This window comes from Myotis brandtii, unplaced genomic scaffold, assembly GCF_000412655.1.
Source record: "Myotis brandtii unplaced genomic scaffold, ASM41265v1 scaffold134, whole genome shotgun sequence".
NCBI lineage: Eukaryota > Metazoa > Chordata > Mammalia > Chiroptera > Vespertilionidae > Myotis > Myotis brandtii.
In genome coordinates, this window is record NW_005354756.1 from 2,051,620 (window position 1) to 2,069,446 (window position 17,827).

General features: G+C 42.3%; 1 protein-coding gene across 7 annotated transcripts in view; it reads right to left on the reverse strand.

The window, feature by feature from the left end:
• Window positions 1–742: 742 nt before the first annotated feature.
• The window catches only part of MOBP (myelin-associated oligodendrocyte basic protein), a 31,120-nt gene continuing 14,035 nt past the window's right edge, over window positions 743–17,827 (reverse strand). For 6 of the 7 annotated variants that reach the window (XM_014534913.1, XM_005860411.2, XM_014534915.1 and 3 more), the window contains 3 exons: window positions 10,452–10,659; window positions 2,096–2,175; window positions 743–1,977 (listed from right to left, as the gene is read on the reverse strand). In XM_014534913.1, coding sequence (XP_014390399.1) covers window positions 10,620–10,659 — 40 coding nt within the window. In that variant the 3' untranslated portion in view covers window positions 743–1,977; window positions 2,096–2,175; window positions 10,452–10,619. Of the gene's footprint in view, window positions 1,978–2,095; window positions 2,176–8,186; window positions 8,662–10,451; window positions 10,660–17,827 lie in introns of those variants that run through there. The other variant, XM_005860413.2, reaches the window with a different exon arrangement.

Genomic DNA, 17,827 nt, shown 5'->3' on the forward strand with positions numbered 1-17,827 from the left:
TCTCCTCCCCAACTTTATACTCTGAGTAACTGTGTGCCTTCTGGATGATATGGAGAATAGAGCCTAGCAAGCCTGAGTATGGGTCTGGCTTTGACAAAATCTAAAATGTGCTGAAGAAATATCGTTTCCTTGTTGAGTGTGAGTGGGGCTGGCCCACTAATTTCTTCTTTCTAGTAGTCTGTCATGGCACCCCTGGTGTTATTTCCAGGAATGTAATGGCCTCAGATAACTCATCGTTGGAAATTGTTTGCAGTAGAGCAGTGGTTCTCAACCTTGGCTGCACATTAGAATCACCTGGGAATCTTTTTAAAATCCTGATTTCTGGGCCTCATCCCACAGAAATTCTGTTTCTTTGTTACTAATGTTGTGGCCTCACCCCATAACAAAGAAACAGAATTTCTGGAGGACGAGGCCCAGAAATCAGGATTTTAAAAAGATTCCCAGGTGATTCTAATGTGCAGCCAAGGTTGAGAACCACTGCAGTAGAGGTTCTCATTTTATTGTTCATTTAGCACCTTAATTTAGGCAGGAGAAACACTTCTACCTGAAGGCTCTGTGTAGCTGAATTCCCCTGCCTTTTCATTGCCACTGCAACAGAGAATGATGGCCTGAGCCAGGACACTCAGGCCTCGCCTGCCAGCTGCCTTGGGACAGTACTTGGCCCGATTCCTCTTTCGGAGGGATTGGTCTTCTGAGCTACATTTCATCTGAATCTACTACACTTCCTCCCTTCTCTCTGTTATCTGTTCTAACCCAGCCCCACACCTTAAACAGGACTTCCTCTGGCATTGCCTCCATAGTCTTACCTGCCCCTTAAACTTGGCTGGGTCTGCCTGCGCTCACTGAAGGACATAGGGCCATGCCTTGGTAGAGCTTCAGGAATAAGCCAGTGTTTGGCTACCCTGGCTCCCAGCACAAGACTGCTCTGGATGCCCCCTTTCTCCTTTACGCCGAGTTTCGCTCCACCTAACATCCCTCCACATTCTACAACATTCTATTATCTTCTGTGTTTTTCTATGTATTACTAAAGGAAGGTTGGGAGAGAGGAAGTATTCTATCTATTCCCCTTTTCCCCCATGTCAGAAACCTGCAGGAATCACAACACAATCCAGATCCAAAACTGACTCAGAACAGATGTGTTTGTTTTCTAAGACTTATAACCTTGGAGAGACGCTAGGCTTATCATCAGTTCCCCGCTTCTCTCTCCAAAATCATTTGCATCTGGCTAATATTGTTGGCCATTTCCATATAGCTTTTAATTTCTATTATTTCTTCAAGCCAGTAATTATTTCAAATCTTCTTCTTGCTTTCCAAGAGGACAGATATTTCTTGGGTAACCTTTTATTTTGTTGCCATTTTTTAAATTCTCTTGCATTACAGAGAAAGTGTGAGATCTTAAGGTTTCTGCTTATTTGGCAACTATAGCATTGTGAGTCATTCAAATCTTGCATAGGGCATCATATTGCACTTACCAACTACTATTGCTTTTTATATTTTTCATCTTGTTTTCCAAATTTATCTACTTGGTATGGGTATATCTGATTCACTTGTTTTAACTGCTGTTTAGTTATTTAAATATATGATTATTGATTTATTCATTCTCTTATTGGTGGATATTGATTAATTTCTTTCTATGTCTCTCTTTTTTTTCCCAATGGCAAACCATGCTTCACTGAGCAGATTTAAACTTACACTAGTATCATCTTTTTTCTATGAATGCAAGTTTTCTCTAGGATGGGTATTTAAAATTATAATTGCTTGTTCTATACAATATCCTGCTTTACTAGTATCCACAGACTTCACCCCAAAGGTGTTGTAGAAGTTTATAAATTCTCGTTGGTAATTTATGAGAATTTTCTCCACATCTTTGTCAACACTTGAAAATTTTTAGTTTTTGCCATTATGATGGCTGTACAATATATTTTTTTCATAGCCCTGAAGAAAGATATATATCTTCATATTGAAGAAACTTGGGTCCTAAGCAGAATAAATAGAAATAAGTCCATAGTGAGTAACATCATAGTGAAATTTTAGAATACCAAAACAAAAGAAAAAACATTTTTAAACAACCAAAGGGAAAATACAATTTACTTACAATGGAAGGCAGGTAGAATGGCAGATTTCTCATTGGCAATTATAGAGGTCAGAAGACAATAGAATGATATCTTCAAAATGCTGTTTGGGGGAATAAAATCAGTCAAACTAGAATTCTATATGAGTCTCTTGGTGATTTTATCTGTACATTCTCTATTGGACCTCCCCCACATTCTTTAGAAATAGATACTCTCCTTTGACCAAAGGGGTGGGTAGGTGTCTGAAGCTGGGCAAATCCTAGAACCCCGTGCCTTCTGGTCACATGATTGTCAAGAGTAGGCACATAGCCCTGGCTGGTTTGGCTCAATGGATAGAGTGTCAGCCTATGGACTGAAGGGTCCCAGGTTCGATTCCGGCCAAGGGCACATGCCTGGGTTGCGGGCTTGATCCCCAGTGGGGGGTGTGCAGGAGGCGGCCAATCAATGATTCTCTCTCATCATTGATGTTTCTATCTCCCTCTCCCTTCCTCTCTAAAATCAATAAAATATATTTTTAAAAAAAAAAGAGTAGGCACATAAACAAAGAAAGAGCTCTGGCCCGGCCGGTGTGGCTCAGTGGTTGAGTGTTGACTCATGAACCAGGAGGTCATGGTTGGATTCTCTAATAGGGCACATGCCTGGGTTGCGAGCTCGATCCCCAGTTGGGGGCATGCAGGAGGCAGCTGATCAATGATTTTCTCTCATCACTGATGTTTCTTTTACCCTTTCCCTTCCTCTCTCTGAAATCAATAAAAATATATATTTAAAAGAAAGAGCGAGCTCTGGACATTCTCAACCCTTCCATATCCATGCTTTGAATATACATTTTCTTTGTTTTGGCCTCTTGCATCTGACAGTCCATTGAGGAAGCTTTTCAAGGAAGAAAGAAAAACTTTGGTGCTCAATGCTACCAGCTCTTCCTTAGGACTCCAGCTGTTCTATTATTAGGACCCAAATAGTTCTCCAAAGGGAAACTTACACTAGAAAAAAAAACGGAAGGCATCACATGAGGAACTGGGTTCAAAAATCTGACTGAGGACTTTCGGAGATTTGAGACAATGCAAGTAACAGGAAACTAAATATGTAGGTGAAAGGATGTTAAGGAGATAGGTTCCGCAATGATACAACCATCCTAATGCAGGTGAACACGCCTGCAGGGCATAATGGCACCTGGGCACCAGGCCATTTGGGGAAGTGAAGAAACCAAGATTGGAGAGAACACTCCTGGCTGTAGAACAGCAGCCCTATCAGGGGCCATTCTTAGTTACCTGACAGTGGGGACCTGCCTCAGTGAAAGTGGTGTTGGTTTGGCAGAATCTGTCAGCACCTGGAAAAAGGTCTGGAGAAGGCAGTGTAGACTGTGAAGCCCGGAGCAATGAAAGTGTAGGAAGACTGATAGTAGCTCTGCCAGAGATCTGAAAACCAGGATGTTTTGTGAATTTAAGTTGTAGAAAGACAGGTGAGTGAGGGAAAGAGATGGAAGAGAGAAGGATGGCAGTTGGAGGGCATACAGGACCTGGAGTGAAGAGGCTATGGTCTCCGTCTGCCCCTAGCTGTTCCTGCCCTCCCAGCACTGCCTACTGAGATCAGTGAGCAAATCCCGGAAGATCTTTGGTTGTTTAAGAAGCTGTGGCTTAGAAAAATAATGGAGTTGACATTCTGAATAAATACATTATGCAGCTGAAACCACTTGATCTTTGCATCAGAGGAGAAAACCCTTAGGGAAAGAAATGGACAGGATTATTTTTAAAATAAAAAGTTAGTTGGCAGATTACCATAGTACGGAGATGAAAAGTCAGGGGAATCAGACGGTAGCGAAATCCACATTGCCAGGAGTTGAATGAAGACAGACATCATTAACATTACAAGCTACATAATGAGGTGTCAGCAAGACGTCAGCTGTGGGGAAAAGTTGGAAGATGATGCTTTTTTTTTTTACTTGCAGCCAAAGCTCTGGTTGAAAATAAATGGCATATCTTTCAGCTGACAGTAGAGATCTTTAATGATCCCCATCAGAAAACTAAGACTGTTCAAGGGCCTGACTCAGAAAGCTTACAAGACAGAAGAGGAAGAACAGACGCTATTGGCTGCAGAAGAGGGTGCTCATGGAGAATTTAAGAAATGGAGGGTGAATTATAGTGAAAACCGATTATGTAAAACTCTGCTGGAAAAACAAACAAAAAACCCCAGGACACCAGGCTTTTTTTTCTTTTTGATGCATCAAGATTTCTTCCTGTAGAAAAGAGAGACGCTGCTAAATGCTGTATCTTGCAGCTGACAGTAGAGATCTTTAATGATCCCCATCAGAAAACTAAGACTGTTCAAGGACCTGACTCAGAAAGCTTACAAGACAGAAGAGGAATAACAGAAGCTGTTGGCTGCAGAAGAGGGTGCTCATGGAGAATTTAAGAAATGGAGGGTGAATTATAGTGAAAACCGATTATGTAAAACTCTGCTGGAAAAACAAACAAAAAACCCCAGGACACCAGGCTTTTTTTTCTTTTTGATGCATCAAGATTTCTTCCTGTAGAAAAGAGAGACGCTGCCTTCCTGAGACAGAAATTGCATAAGACAGAAACTGCAGGTAGCAAGCCCAAAGAATGTTGTACTTCAGAGACTTCAGAAATAAACCCAAATCCAGCAAGATCTACTAAATAACTCCCATCAATGAGGTTCTGGAAACCAGATGGGCTCCCATGAGATAGTCTGATGAGTACAGGGGCACTGTACTCCCCACAGTGCCGTTCACCTTTCTTTACTATGGAAGACAAATGCCTAGAAGTGAATTAGTTGTGAGTGGGCTTGTACCTGGGTACAGGGATATACGTGGTGTCAGGAAAAATCTTACCCTCTAATCTGCATGCAAACATGAAGAATGTCTAGTGGGTCCCGCACCCTCTGATGCCACACTACCCAACCCTCCTTGATGGTGGACACAAGAGGGATATCTCCATTTCATCATTAATCAAATAGATTTGCCTGGATGTTTGCATAGGGCTGTTCATGGACCACCACCTGGGCCAAGGGACTTTTCCAATATCTGATGAAAATATCTACCTCTAGCCCTAGCTGGTTTGGCTCAGTGGATAGAGCATCAGCCTGTGGACTAAAGGGTCCCAGGTTCGATCCCGGTGGCTTCATTAATGAAGAGTGGCCACTTTCTACAGCAAGGGCTGGTTTGGCTAACACTGATGAAAGTAACTTCCTATCTTTATCAGGAGCACCTATCATTAACTCAGCACAGAAAAGACTCCCACCGCTATCAGCCACCTTCTCAAACGTGGACCCAGACACACTTTCTCACACTTTCTTCCTGGTGGGCTTACATTCTGTCTAAAGGAGCCTTTAGAAACTTAAAGCTTTTCTCCATAAGAGACTACCTTCTTTCTGGACCCTAATTAGTTGAGATTATCTATCTTTCTCTCTCTCTCTACAAAATACTTCCAGCCTATGGGGTCTAGAGAGGCCATTAGCTTCTCCAGGTGCCAACCCTGGGCCCCACAGGCTTCCAGCCTTAGGTTATAAAGAAACTATTGGGAGAATTTATGTGCTTCAAAACCCAATGTGAATGTTACTTTGGTAATTAAATTTAACACCTTTTTAGAGCTTATTTTATTATTAAGAGATCTTTTATGAGCCAAATTATTCAAATCTGCTAGATATCTTATTTGCTATGAAGGCTACCACTTAAACTCTATGCTCTCATTTTCTCCACTCTCCTCAACCCAATTTTATGCATTATTAATGTAGTTTATATAATTAATGTAGCATATGCAACAGAAATGTTGAGTGTCATGTTGAGTGTAATACTTTTACATAAAATTTTTTTAAGTATAAATATAATTATCAAGAATGTTTGTTACTTTTGAACAATAATAGATACAGAGGCAGAGCTGCCTCAAACTGATTGTCAAACTGCAGCGGGAAGGCCAGGGAGGGTTGGGGGGCAGAAGGGAGGGGGGTAAGAGATCAACCGAAGGACTTGTATGCATGCATATAAGCATAACCAATGGACATAAGACACTGGGGGGTAGGGGAGGCCAGGGGATTGTCAAGGGCGGGGGGAAAAAAAGGACACATATGTAATACCCTTTGTAATACTTTAAGCAATAAAAAAAATTTAAAAAAAAAAGAATGTTTGTTAATCTACGCTCTTTTGCTCAGCCACACTTTGGATAAACCTAGTCAGTTAATCAAAGGTCAAAACAATCAACTTTGTGTTGGTGAATTGTTTCGTAAGCAGAAATAAGTAACCCAAACCTATGATGTAATTCCAAACAGTATACTCTTCAATTCACTAAATCATTCAGAAAATCACCAACATAACTATTCTGTCAATATTTGCTTTCAGTCATGAAAGTGGAGATTGTCAGATTCTTATATTCCAGTGGAACCATTTAACTATTTAAAATTAGAAATCAACATAGATCCTAAAATCTGCCTTAGATGATGTGGAGGTGTGGCCAGGAGCCTGCTGACTTCACCTCCCTCTTATCTCATAAGATGGCATCTCCAAGTATTCCAGGGCTCCACCAGCTCAGATTGGAAACTTCTAGGTCACACATTATGGCAGCAAGGTCAAAGTCACATTTCAATGGCCATGGGGGCCATGACCAACCTCTCCCATTTACAAATGCAAAACGCTATGTGTTATAAGATGGATGTATAGCTTATGCTCAATAAAGAAGCACAATCTTTACCCAACATTCCTCTGAGTATGTACCTGCCATACAAATAAGCAGAGCAAGTGTGAAAAATCTCTCCAAATCACAACTGTCCAGTCGACAGAATCTTCTTTGTCCATTAAGAACACTTCATTAGCCCTAGCTGGTTTGGCTCAGTGGATAAAGTGTCAGCCTGCGGACTGAAGGGTCCCAGGTTTGATTCCAGTCAAGGGCACATGCCCGGGTTGCAGGCTCAATCCCCAGTGTGGGGCATGTAGGAGGCAGCCGATCGATGATTCTTTCTCATCATTGATGTTTCTATCTCTCTCTCCCTCTCCCTTCCTCTCCCTCTCCCTTCCTCTCTGAAATAAATAAAAAATATCTTTAAACAAAAGAACACTTCATTATATTTGAACAGAGGTAATAAGTACCCTTTAATGATGTTATCAATGGGCCTGACACATGTGCTGTGGAGTCAGGCAAGAAGCCCGCCTAGGACCCTTCCAGGGTGAGTTTCCACATTCCTCTGATGTTAGAACAGCAGCCCAGATGACATTCAGCAAACTACTGTCTCACAGAACAGCCCCATCTGGCTGTGAGCTGTCAGAAATTTTATAGCTTCCAAGAGTAAAGGCTTCCTCATCATTCTTTATTCCTTAAGAAGATTAGACTCTTGCTCCAACTCTTCTGAGACCACATGGGTCTCAAGTTAGATCCGGGATTTACATCTAAATATGAAGCTGTAGGCAAGGACTTAGTGGCAAAATATTGCCTTGAATTGTAAATTAATTAACTCATTAATTAAATTCACCAGGGGAAGGTTTTTTTAAGAAGATTTCGATGACCTGAGATAAAGTGGTTTCTTCTCCACCACTCTTATCTCTGACCCCAATACCAGCACCCTCATTGTGGATAGGCCACTTCACCTCCAACTTCAAGAGAAAATCAAAGCCAAAGGTGGGAAATGACCCAAGCTCCTGCCACTGACCCTGCACACCCATCAGAGTCTACTCTCCTTTTCTTCTTCAATTTTTTCTTAATAAAAAGGTACCTCTGAATCCATGCCTAATCCCCTCATCTGTTCTCTGGATTCCACCTCCCACATCCTCAGTTCTTGACTCTATCAATTAATCTCCTCCTCCTTCATGCACCCTCTCTGCTGCCTTCTTCCCAGGGGCATTCCTCATGCTCAAGTGTCTCCTGAGTTCATGGAAAATTCCTGCTCTGGCCCTATCCTCTGCTTCCCTTTATGGTCAAGCTTAGTTGAGGGAGTTACATCAATCTTCGTGAATTCCTGTTCCTCACCTTCCATTTGCTCCATACAGAGGGTGCCCTACAAAGTCACCAAAAATTCCTTATTACTAAAGACAACAGACATCTTTGATTCCTCAAGTCTCTAAATTTTTAAAAAATTGTTCCTATAAAAGAAAAAACAAACAAACATCCATTCAATCAACAAGTATTTATTGCTTTTACTAGTGCTGGGAACTGAGGATGTAGCAGTAAATGGGTACTGGCAGTCCTGGGGTCTACATTAGGAAGGAAAGGGAGCCACGCAATAAACAAGTGAAAAAATGAACAAGATAATTCCACAGGGTGATAAGCGCCGTGAAGACAGACAAACTAGAGTGATGGGCTAGAAAGTAACCATGGAAACCACTCTGAGCTGAAGGCACAGATCTTAGGCCAGAGCATCACAGGCAGAATGAACAATAACAGAGCCCCGAGATGGGGACAAGCACTGAGTAGATATGACACCATCTTATTTACAAGTACGAAAGGAGAGACAGGAAGAAGGCAAGAAAGTGTGGTCTTCCTCAGTAGGGAAAGGGCATCTGAGTTCCAGGCAGAGTGAGCCAAGCCAGGATGAACCATATGCCTTTTACCCTTATGGTCTGGAGCCTGGCTCCACATCACCTCCAGACCTAAGAAGAAAAGTGTTGGGAGGTGGGGAGGGTGGAGGAAGTATCTACTGTTTGCATCTTTCACCCTTCAATCCCAACATATAAATCAGCCAAGCTTGGGCTTCAAATAAGCTGGGGTGGCTTCTGGAATGGACCCTGCTGGAGCCTAAAGAGAGATGGATCCACTCCAACCTTCTCCTTCCACCTCTGATGTAAGGAAAGTGGCCAAGAGGGGCTCCTATAAGGCTAGTGTGTGGTATGCAATGGAACCCTAAGTCAAAGACAGGCCCAGAAGGGAGTATGTTAGAGTTTGTTTTTTCTGATGATCAGCTTAAGAGGTCAGGGTCCTCAGGGGACATGGATCCAATGTGGACTTGGAGGGACTTTCCAGTATTTGTGCGTGGGAGAGAAAAATGAGAGCCCAAAGATGTTCTCCCAAAGCCAAGTTCCCTAACCTAACACACACACACACACACACACACATCCACAAGGTGACCTGAGAGTCCTTCATTTAACCTGTGGACACACTCCCTCCCTATAGCATGTGTATGTGTGTAGGGGGTGTGGTGGAACTAGGGTAGATGGGGGCGGGGGAGGATTAATTCCTATGGTGGTGATAGAAAGCCCATACTGACACCGAAGTCCTTCCCAAGAGTCTAGGGCTACAGGTAGTGGGAGTAAAACAGAGAGCAGAGATGGTCATTCAACCACAATCCTGCACCATTATGATTCGAACAAGTCTCTCCCCTCCCCCTTCCCGCCCCCAACACACCCTTGCATGGCCTCTTACCCAGGAAGAGAAGTCTTGGGCTGCTTAACCTCCCCTAACTCACCTCTCCACCCACTTAATCCTCCTCTCCCCAAAGCCAAGCTCTTTTTTTTCTCCTGATCCCACTACAGTATCAGAGAGAAATGTGAAGGGGTCCAGCTAGGGAGAGCATGGAGGGACCAGGCCTCAATCCTGCCCAGGAACTGGGCATTATTGCTATAGCAACTCTCTGAGCACACCTTCTGGTCTCGTGAAAGTGCCCAGGGGCCATCTGCCCACTCAGGGAAGTGAGGAGGTGGGAAAACAATATTTCCTGCTTTGCAAGGAGGGCCCATCTTAGCAGCCCGGTTTCCAGGACTCCCCAGAAGAGAGGATGGGAGCAGGGCATCATGGTTGAGGCCAATAACCTGCTCAAAGTGGCACAATTTGCAAAGCAATGAATTCTGGAGTTGAGACCATCCAGATGGGTTGACAAGCTCAAAAGCAGTGCCTTAGAGTATTTTTTCTCACTCAGGCTGGGATCAGGAGGAGACATTCACAAATTCCTCCGTGAGGTTGGAGACAGGGGCTTGAGGAGTGGCAGGGGCTGCTTTCTCGGGCCTTTTCTCTTAGCTTCTGACACAGTACATTGGCTCCATGTGGATGTAGACCCCTCTGACCCTCCCTGGGAATATCTGTGCATCTCTAGATTATCTGAGAGCCTATTATCTTACTCTGAGAAGAATGTGGATCTTCCCCAGAGCAAACTGTGCCTCTGACTGTGGGCTAGTACAGGGAACTCACTACAAAGAAGAAGGTCAAGGATCTAAACAGGATCAAGGATCTGCAACAGGATGCCAGGGACAGAAAGGAGTAGTGGTTAGAGGTTAACACATGGGCTGGCACTTCAACCATCCTGATCCGAAGACCCTGGGGGCCTGGCACATCCTGGGGGAGAAAGGACTGCAGCTGAGACCAATAGAGCCATGCCCTGAGTTCTGGAGCCCATGGGGCGCTGCTGGGACCCACCGACTGGAGCATAACACAGAGATGCCCCTCTCACCTCCAGGCAGGCTGCCCGTTGGCCCTCCTGCCATGGAGACCTTGGGCATCAGCAGGTGTCTGCCTCTGCATCATATTCGGAACCGGCGAGCTTGCCCAAGGGCATGTGGGTCAGGCAGCAGTGTGTCCAGGAGCTGAGGCCATCCATTCACTTGAAACTCCTCTTTGGTTACTTCTTCCTTGGGGTTGGCTTGCTCCTCCTTCTCAATCTGGTTTATAAGGAGAGACAGAAAAATCCATGACCCTGGTAAGTGCTCAGTTCATGTGACTCTGAATTTGTAGACTACCTTTGAGGTGATTTGTCTTCTGGAAAATCGTTAGAGTCCCTCTATTTAATTTCTCAATTCTGGTAGTACCTGGCTAAAATAATATTTTTTCCTAGCCTGATCCTAGAAAAGATACTTTTTAAAGGTCTTTCTATTTTTATGTGCAACAACTATTGCTTTTATATTTAATCACTGCAGATAAATTTTATGCACAAAAAAACGCAAAGGAAATCAAAGTACCACCCCACTCCTATGGAAAAACCAAAAACACAAAAAAACTAGTCACACTGCCCAGGAATGTAAAGACATGAGTGTACACATATATACACATAGGGCATATGCACTCACATGATAAAATTGTGACTATATTGACATGTTCCCATGTTAATGGGGACCAGACTGTATTCAAGAAAATAAACAACACCCAGGAAAGATATGAAAATATGGCCCCAGACAAACATTGTTTGCAAGCTTATTCTCCATAGTATATTAACTGCAATTCATTTAGACACAGAACTTTTTGTGACCACCTATGAAATAAGACTGTCAGTTTCAGATCATCATCAACGTTTTTCATTTAAAAAAGAAAAAAATAGCAAAGATGCATATATCAGAAGTGTGCCATACTTTTACACTATGGACTGAACTTATGGGAATCACAGCTTTTCCTATAATGTTATTTTAGACTTAAAATTCATATTAACAATAGCATTTTCCAAAACCCCAAATTATATATCAAGCTAACAATGCTGGTGCCCTTCAGACAGGATTAAGGACAAATGAAGAAACAATTGGTTGAAATTTGCAGAGTGAATTTTAGTAGCCTGGGAGGTTGGAACACATCCCTTGAAATCTGGGGAGGGAATCTTTACATTTTCCTGATTGCCTCTATGACCTCCGACAGGAAACAGCCTTTTCATATTAGAGCTCCACACAGATCCTGCCGAATATAAAACCCTGGATGAGCACAGTAGCATAGCAGCCCACAGATCCCAGGCATCACCGTGCAGGTACCACTGCAATCAGCCACTGTGGCATCTTAGAAAATATAAGCACCTAGTTACATATTGGCACTTTACTGGCAATGGCAGCCACATCAGTGGCACTGGGGATGGCCAAACTGTGCAGCAACAGCCCCTGAATTCGATTTCAACAAGTGGGAGCAACTGAGTTGAGGAGAATGGGCTAATAGTTAGGTTTAAATGGCACAATGTATCCATTAAGTAACAGTTCTAATACCATCCACATCCACCTAAGTCTATAAGATCCTACACTAAGTACTTTACAATGATAAATAGTGAGGTAGATAACATCCTCATTTTACAGATGGGGAAAAAATGTGGTTTTGAGAGAATGTACACTCCAGCAAGGGAGATAGACTATATGGTGTCCGATATGTAGAAGTGGAGATACCAACTGAGCCTAGGGAGGGGTGGGCATCTGCTAAGCCAGAAATATGAAGACTATGCCAACGCTTCTAACCACTGACAATCATGATGATTCTGCAGACTCAGGAGTGAGGTTACTGAGCCTAGGGAGGGGGTGGGCATCTGCTAAGCCAGAAATATGAAGGCTGTGCCAACGCTCCTAACCATTGACAATCATGATGATTCTGCAGACTCAGGAGTGAGGTTCTCTACTTACATGAAATAGTTTACGCATCATCCACATGGACCAACTCAAAATAGGCCCCAAATTCTAGCAGTGATTAGAACCTCTTTGTGTTTTAAATCCAAAACACATTCATGCCCATTCACTGGTTTAATGATAGAGCATGTCAATCAATGAACCATGAGGAAAGATTAACCATATCTTGAAATGAGAATATGAAGAAAGTACAGGTATAAACCTACAACCCAACCCAAGTACCTTATCTGGTTGGGCTCAAGCCTTTGGACTCTAATTCCTTTTAGTGATCCAGAAAGCCAAATTGTCAAGGACCTAATCTTGTTAAAATAATTCTCTCAGAAACAAATATTATAAGATAAATAGCTTAGGTTTGCATATGGCTAAGCATACAGATTAAAAATTAAAAATAAAACTGTCTCTATTCATAGACAACAATATTGTCAATGTAGAAAATCCCAGTCTATCTCCCAGAAAAGGGTAGAATAAGTGAGTTTAGCAAGATCACAAGATACATGATCAATATACAAAAATCAATTGTTTTTATATACTACCAATGAACAATTTCAATAGCACTTTTATAAACTACTTAGGTATAAAACAAAATATGTGCAAGATCTGTAAAAAAGCCTAAATAAATGGAGGGGTATACCATGTTAATAGATTCAACAGTGTTACTACTTCTTCCCAAATTGATTTATAAACTCAACACAATCTCATTCTAAATTCTACCAAGATATATTGTAGAAACTGACACATTGACACTAAAATATATATGGAAAAACAGAGAAACTTGAATAGCCAAAAACAATTTCAAAAATGAAGAACAATGTTTGGTAATTCACACTAATTGATTTTAATACTTCCTTTAAGGCTACAGTAATTAAGTGTGGTGATGTTGAAAGGAAAGATATATAAATTAACAGAACAAAATACAAAGTCCAGAAATAAATTCACATGTTATGGCCAACAAATTTTCAACAAAATTGCAAAAGTAATTCAATGGCGAATCTTTTCAATAAATGGTGCTGAAACAATTGAAAATGAATATGAAAAAAATTGAACCTTAATTCATGCCTCACACCATAAAATTAACTCAAAATGGATAATAATGTAAATGTAAAACCTACATTTTTAAATTTCTAGAAAAAAATCTTTGTGACCTTAGATTAGGCAAAGAATTCTTACATATAATACAAAAAGTATAACTCATAAAAAATGATAATTTGGACTTTGTAAAATTTGAAACTGGTTCAACACAAAACACTGTTAGGAAAATGAGAAAGCAAGCCACAGGCTGGGAAACGATATTTGCAAAACATATATTTGTATCTAGATAAATTTTATATTCTCTCAAACTACAATAATAAGAAAATAAAAACCCACTTTTTTAAATGGGCAAAAGATTGAACACACACTTCACTAATAAATGGTGGATGATATACAAGCTCATTAAGGGATTCTCAACATCATTAGTCATTAGGAAAATGCAAAATTACACACCTATTAGAATGGATAAACTTTTAAACACTGATATACCAAGTGCTGACAAGAATGCAGAGCACTGCACGTTGCTGGTCAGAGTACAAAATGATACAGCCACTTTGGAAAACAATTTAGCATTTTCTTATACATTTAAATATACAACTGCCATATGTCCCAGTCATACCAGTCCTAGTTATTTACTCAAGAGAAAAGAAAACTTATGCTCACATGAATGTTTATAGCAGCTTTATCCATAATCACCCAAAACTGGAAAAACCCTGCCCTAACCGGTTTGGCTCAGTGGATAGAGCGTCGGCCTGCGGACTCAAGGGTCCCAGGTTCAATTCTGGTCAAGGGCATGTACCTTGGTTGCGGGCACATACCCAGTAGGGAGTGTGCAGGAGGCAGCTGATTGATGTTTCTCTTGCATCGATGTTTCTAACTCTCTATCTCTCTCCCTTTCTCTCTGTAAAAAATCAATAAAATATATTTTTAAAAATTAAAAAAAAATCATTACCAGTATCGTTGTCATGCACCGACAGGCACCTCCTCTTAAACAAAAACAAAACAAAAACAAAAAACAAAAAACTGGAAAAACCCTAAATCTCCTTCAACTGGCGAATGGAAAACTATGATAGGTTCATCCATACAAAGGACTACTATTCAGCAATGCAAATGAAAGAACTATTTATTCATGCAACAATGTGGTTCAATCTCAAATGCATTATGCTAAGTGAAAGAAGCCAGACTCAAAAGGCTCCAGGCTGTATGATTCCATTTATACAACATTCTGGTTGAGACAAAACTATAGACAGAAAAAAGATGAGTGGTTTTAAGGAGCTTGGGGTTAATTGCAAAGAAGTATGAGAATTTTATGGGTGATGAAGATATTTTATATCTTGATTGTGGTGGTGGTTGTGTGCATAGAGCTATTTTCTGAAAAGGTTGTGTATCTTAATAAACCGGACATATGTGGGATGTGTGTGGGTGTGTGTGTGTGTGTGTGTGTGTGTGTGTATTACACATACATGCACATGCAAGACCCTGGAGGAGTCAGGAGGAAGGAAGATCACAGGTGTGGCTGACCTGACCAGAAAAGCATGCTTTGTCCTCTGAGGCTGAGGGGAAGCATTTAAAAACAGGTGTAAATCCTGATAAACATGTGAGGGCTGGTGGGGCAGGCTGGCCTGAAGAGGAGACAGGCTCATCCATTTGTGGGGCTATAAGGCTTTTCCTAGCCACGCTCAGCAGCCACAGGCTCAGCAGTTGGGAAACTGCAGTAGTGCAGGTGAGTCATCAGTTTGATGTACGATCAGGGATTTGTGAGATGAAGATAACAAGATACAGGACAATAGGATTAAGGCTATTGGAGGGAGGCTGGTTAACCATGTGGTCTAGGTTAAGGACATGTGACCAGGGAGGAGCTGTCAGACTGGGGGGAACACGCAGCTACCTAACCCAGGCCTCTGCATAGGGATTACCTATGATGTGCAAAGATGCTCTAGGGACCATCATGATGTGCAAAGGCCTGCTCCTGAATGGGAAGGAATTTATGATTTATGGAGAGCAGCATTCAGGAGTTCAGTCACCCAAACTCACAAAAGCAATAATGCAACCTGAGAGGCAGGCAGGGCAAGAGCCTGATCTGACAGCAGAAGCTCAGGTCTCTTTCCTAACTCTGCTGTTCCCTGGGAACTGACTGGTGAACTTCTGATTTTGTTTGGCTGATAAGACCAAAGATAGATTACCAAGGCATAAACACTAGGTGAAATTAAGCATAATATATGCTTGGATGCAAATTTTCCACAAACATGTAAGAGAGAAGTTCTAAGACAGTGATGGCGAACCTATGACACACGTGTCAGAAGTGACACGCGAACTCATTTTTTTGGTTGATTTTTCTTTGTTAAATGGCATTTAAATATATAAAATAAATATCAAAAATATAAGTCTTTGTTTTACTATGGTTGCAAATATAAAAAAATTTCTATTTGTGACACGGCACCAGAGTTAAGTTAGGGTTTTTCAAAATGCTGACATGCTGAGCTCAAAAGGTTTGCCATCACTGGTCTAAGACATGACTACAAAGCCAATGTTATTGTCTGGGGAAATAGAGGGAGGGCTCAGAAAAGGGACTGGGAGGGCCAGTTTATCCAATCCTGCACGAAAGGAAGAATGCTCCATGGTTTTCTAGAAGGAGAAAATTCAGAGTGAACATCTTGGCATCAGGCAGAACAAAAGGAAAACAAGTCATGTCATAGAAAATGTCTGGGATATTTGGGTCCACATGACTGAAGAGCAGGCAAGCTACCTCCCGCTAACAGCCTGGACCTTAGCAGCGGGCCCTAACACCTGGTTCTAGCAATGCACACTATCCAACCCCTTATAGTAATTGCTCAGGGAAGTAAGTCCTAGCTTGTCAAGTATATGTGTTTATATTGCACTAGAGGCCCAGTGCATGAAATTCGTGCACTGCGGGGGGCTGGGGGGATCCCTCAGCCTGGCCTGCACCCTCTCGCAGTCCGGGAGCCCTTGGGGGATGTCCGACTGCCAGCTTAGCACTGCTGTGGAGGCAGGAGAGACTCCCGCCACCAACTCTGCACTCGCTAGCCTGGCTTCTGGCTGAGCCTATGGGAGTGCACTGACCACCAGGGGGCAGCTCCTGCATTGAGTGTCTGTCCCCTGGTGGTCAGTGTGTGGCATAGTGACTTGTCGTGACCATCTGAGCATCTGGACCAGGGACATGCATCATTTCCCTTGATTGCCAGAGCCTGGTTCAGTGCTGTACACAATGTCATGGAAAATCAGCTTGAAAATACATATGGAAATAAATTGGTCCTCCAGGCTTCCTGTGTGCAAGGTGCAATTTGGTACGAGATATGCTGTGAACAAATGAGTCAAAGGCACACACAGCACTGCCCGGTGACTGGCCCCAGATCAGTCACTCACAGCCACAACGGTTTTCAGAAAACCACAGATCCCGCTCTCAGAAGTGGAGCCCTGAAGAGCTAAAAGCAGCTCAACCCAAGAAACTTCTAATGCTTTCACTTTTAGAACCATAATGTGTCATGTTCCACATCACAGTAATGTGGATCGTTGATTTATGGGAGATGTAGGTCAGTTTCTCAAGTGAGAATCTGTGACATGCTCCCCAGTTGACTCTTCTGCATATTAACTCTGTAAATACCATGTGATATGCACACAGGGTACTATGCTATGAGGTGCTGGGCTTCAGAGTAGACATGAGACTCTCCAATACAATGAACACCCACTATTAACTTATAAAATAGGCTCATTTCCAAATATTAAAAGGACTAAAAGTGTGGCTGCCATGTGTGTGGGCAGGGAGTATATGGGAAATCTCTGTAGCTTCTGCCCAATTTTGCTGTGAACCTAAAATTGCTTTAAAAAATAATTATTAAAAAAAAAAGTTGACCTGCCTAAGATGATGCAGATGAAATATGTCTCTCTGCATCTTTTCTCTCTACATGGATCCCCCGCCTTTTACCCTCTACTCATCCCAGCCTGACCACCTCTGTGCAACCTCGGTGAAGCAGGGCCCTGCTCCAGACTCCTATAGCCCAGTGTACACTGACTGTGACAATATTAGGACATTTATACCACCCTACACTGTGACCAGCTATTCTCGTTTGGTCCTAGTGAATCACACACACACATAACTGGCTGTTCATTGCCATGCCTCTTCCTACAGCGTGATGCCTGGCACTCTGTAGGTATGGAACCAAATTTGTTAGATGACTGACTGACTGAGTGAATGAATGAATGAGATTATCCCTAGCTGTTTTGGCTCAGTGGATAGAGTATCAGCCTGCGGACTGAAGAGTACCGGGTTGATTCCAGTCAAGGGCACATGCTTGGGATGCAGGCTCGATCCTCAGTAGGGGGAGTGCAGGAGGCAGCCGATCAGTAATTCTCTCTCATCACTGATGTTTCTTTCTCTCTCTCTCTCTCTCTCTCTCTCTCTCTCTCCCTTCCTCTC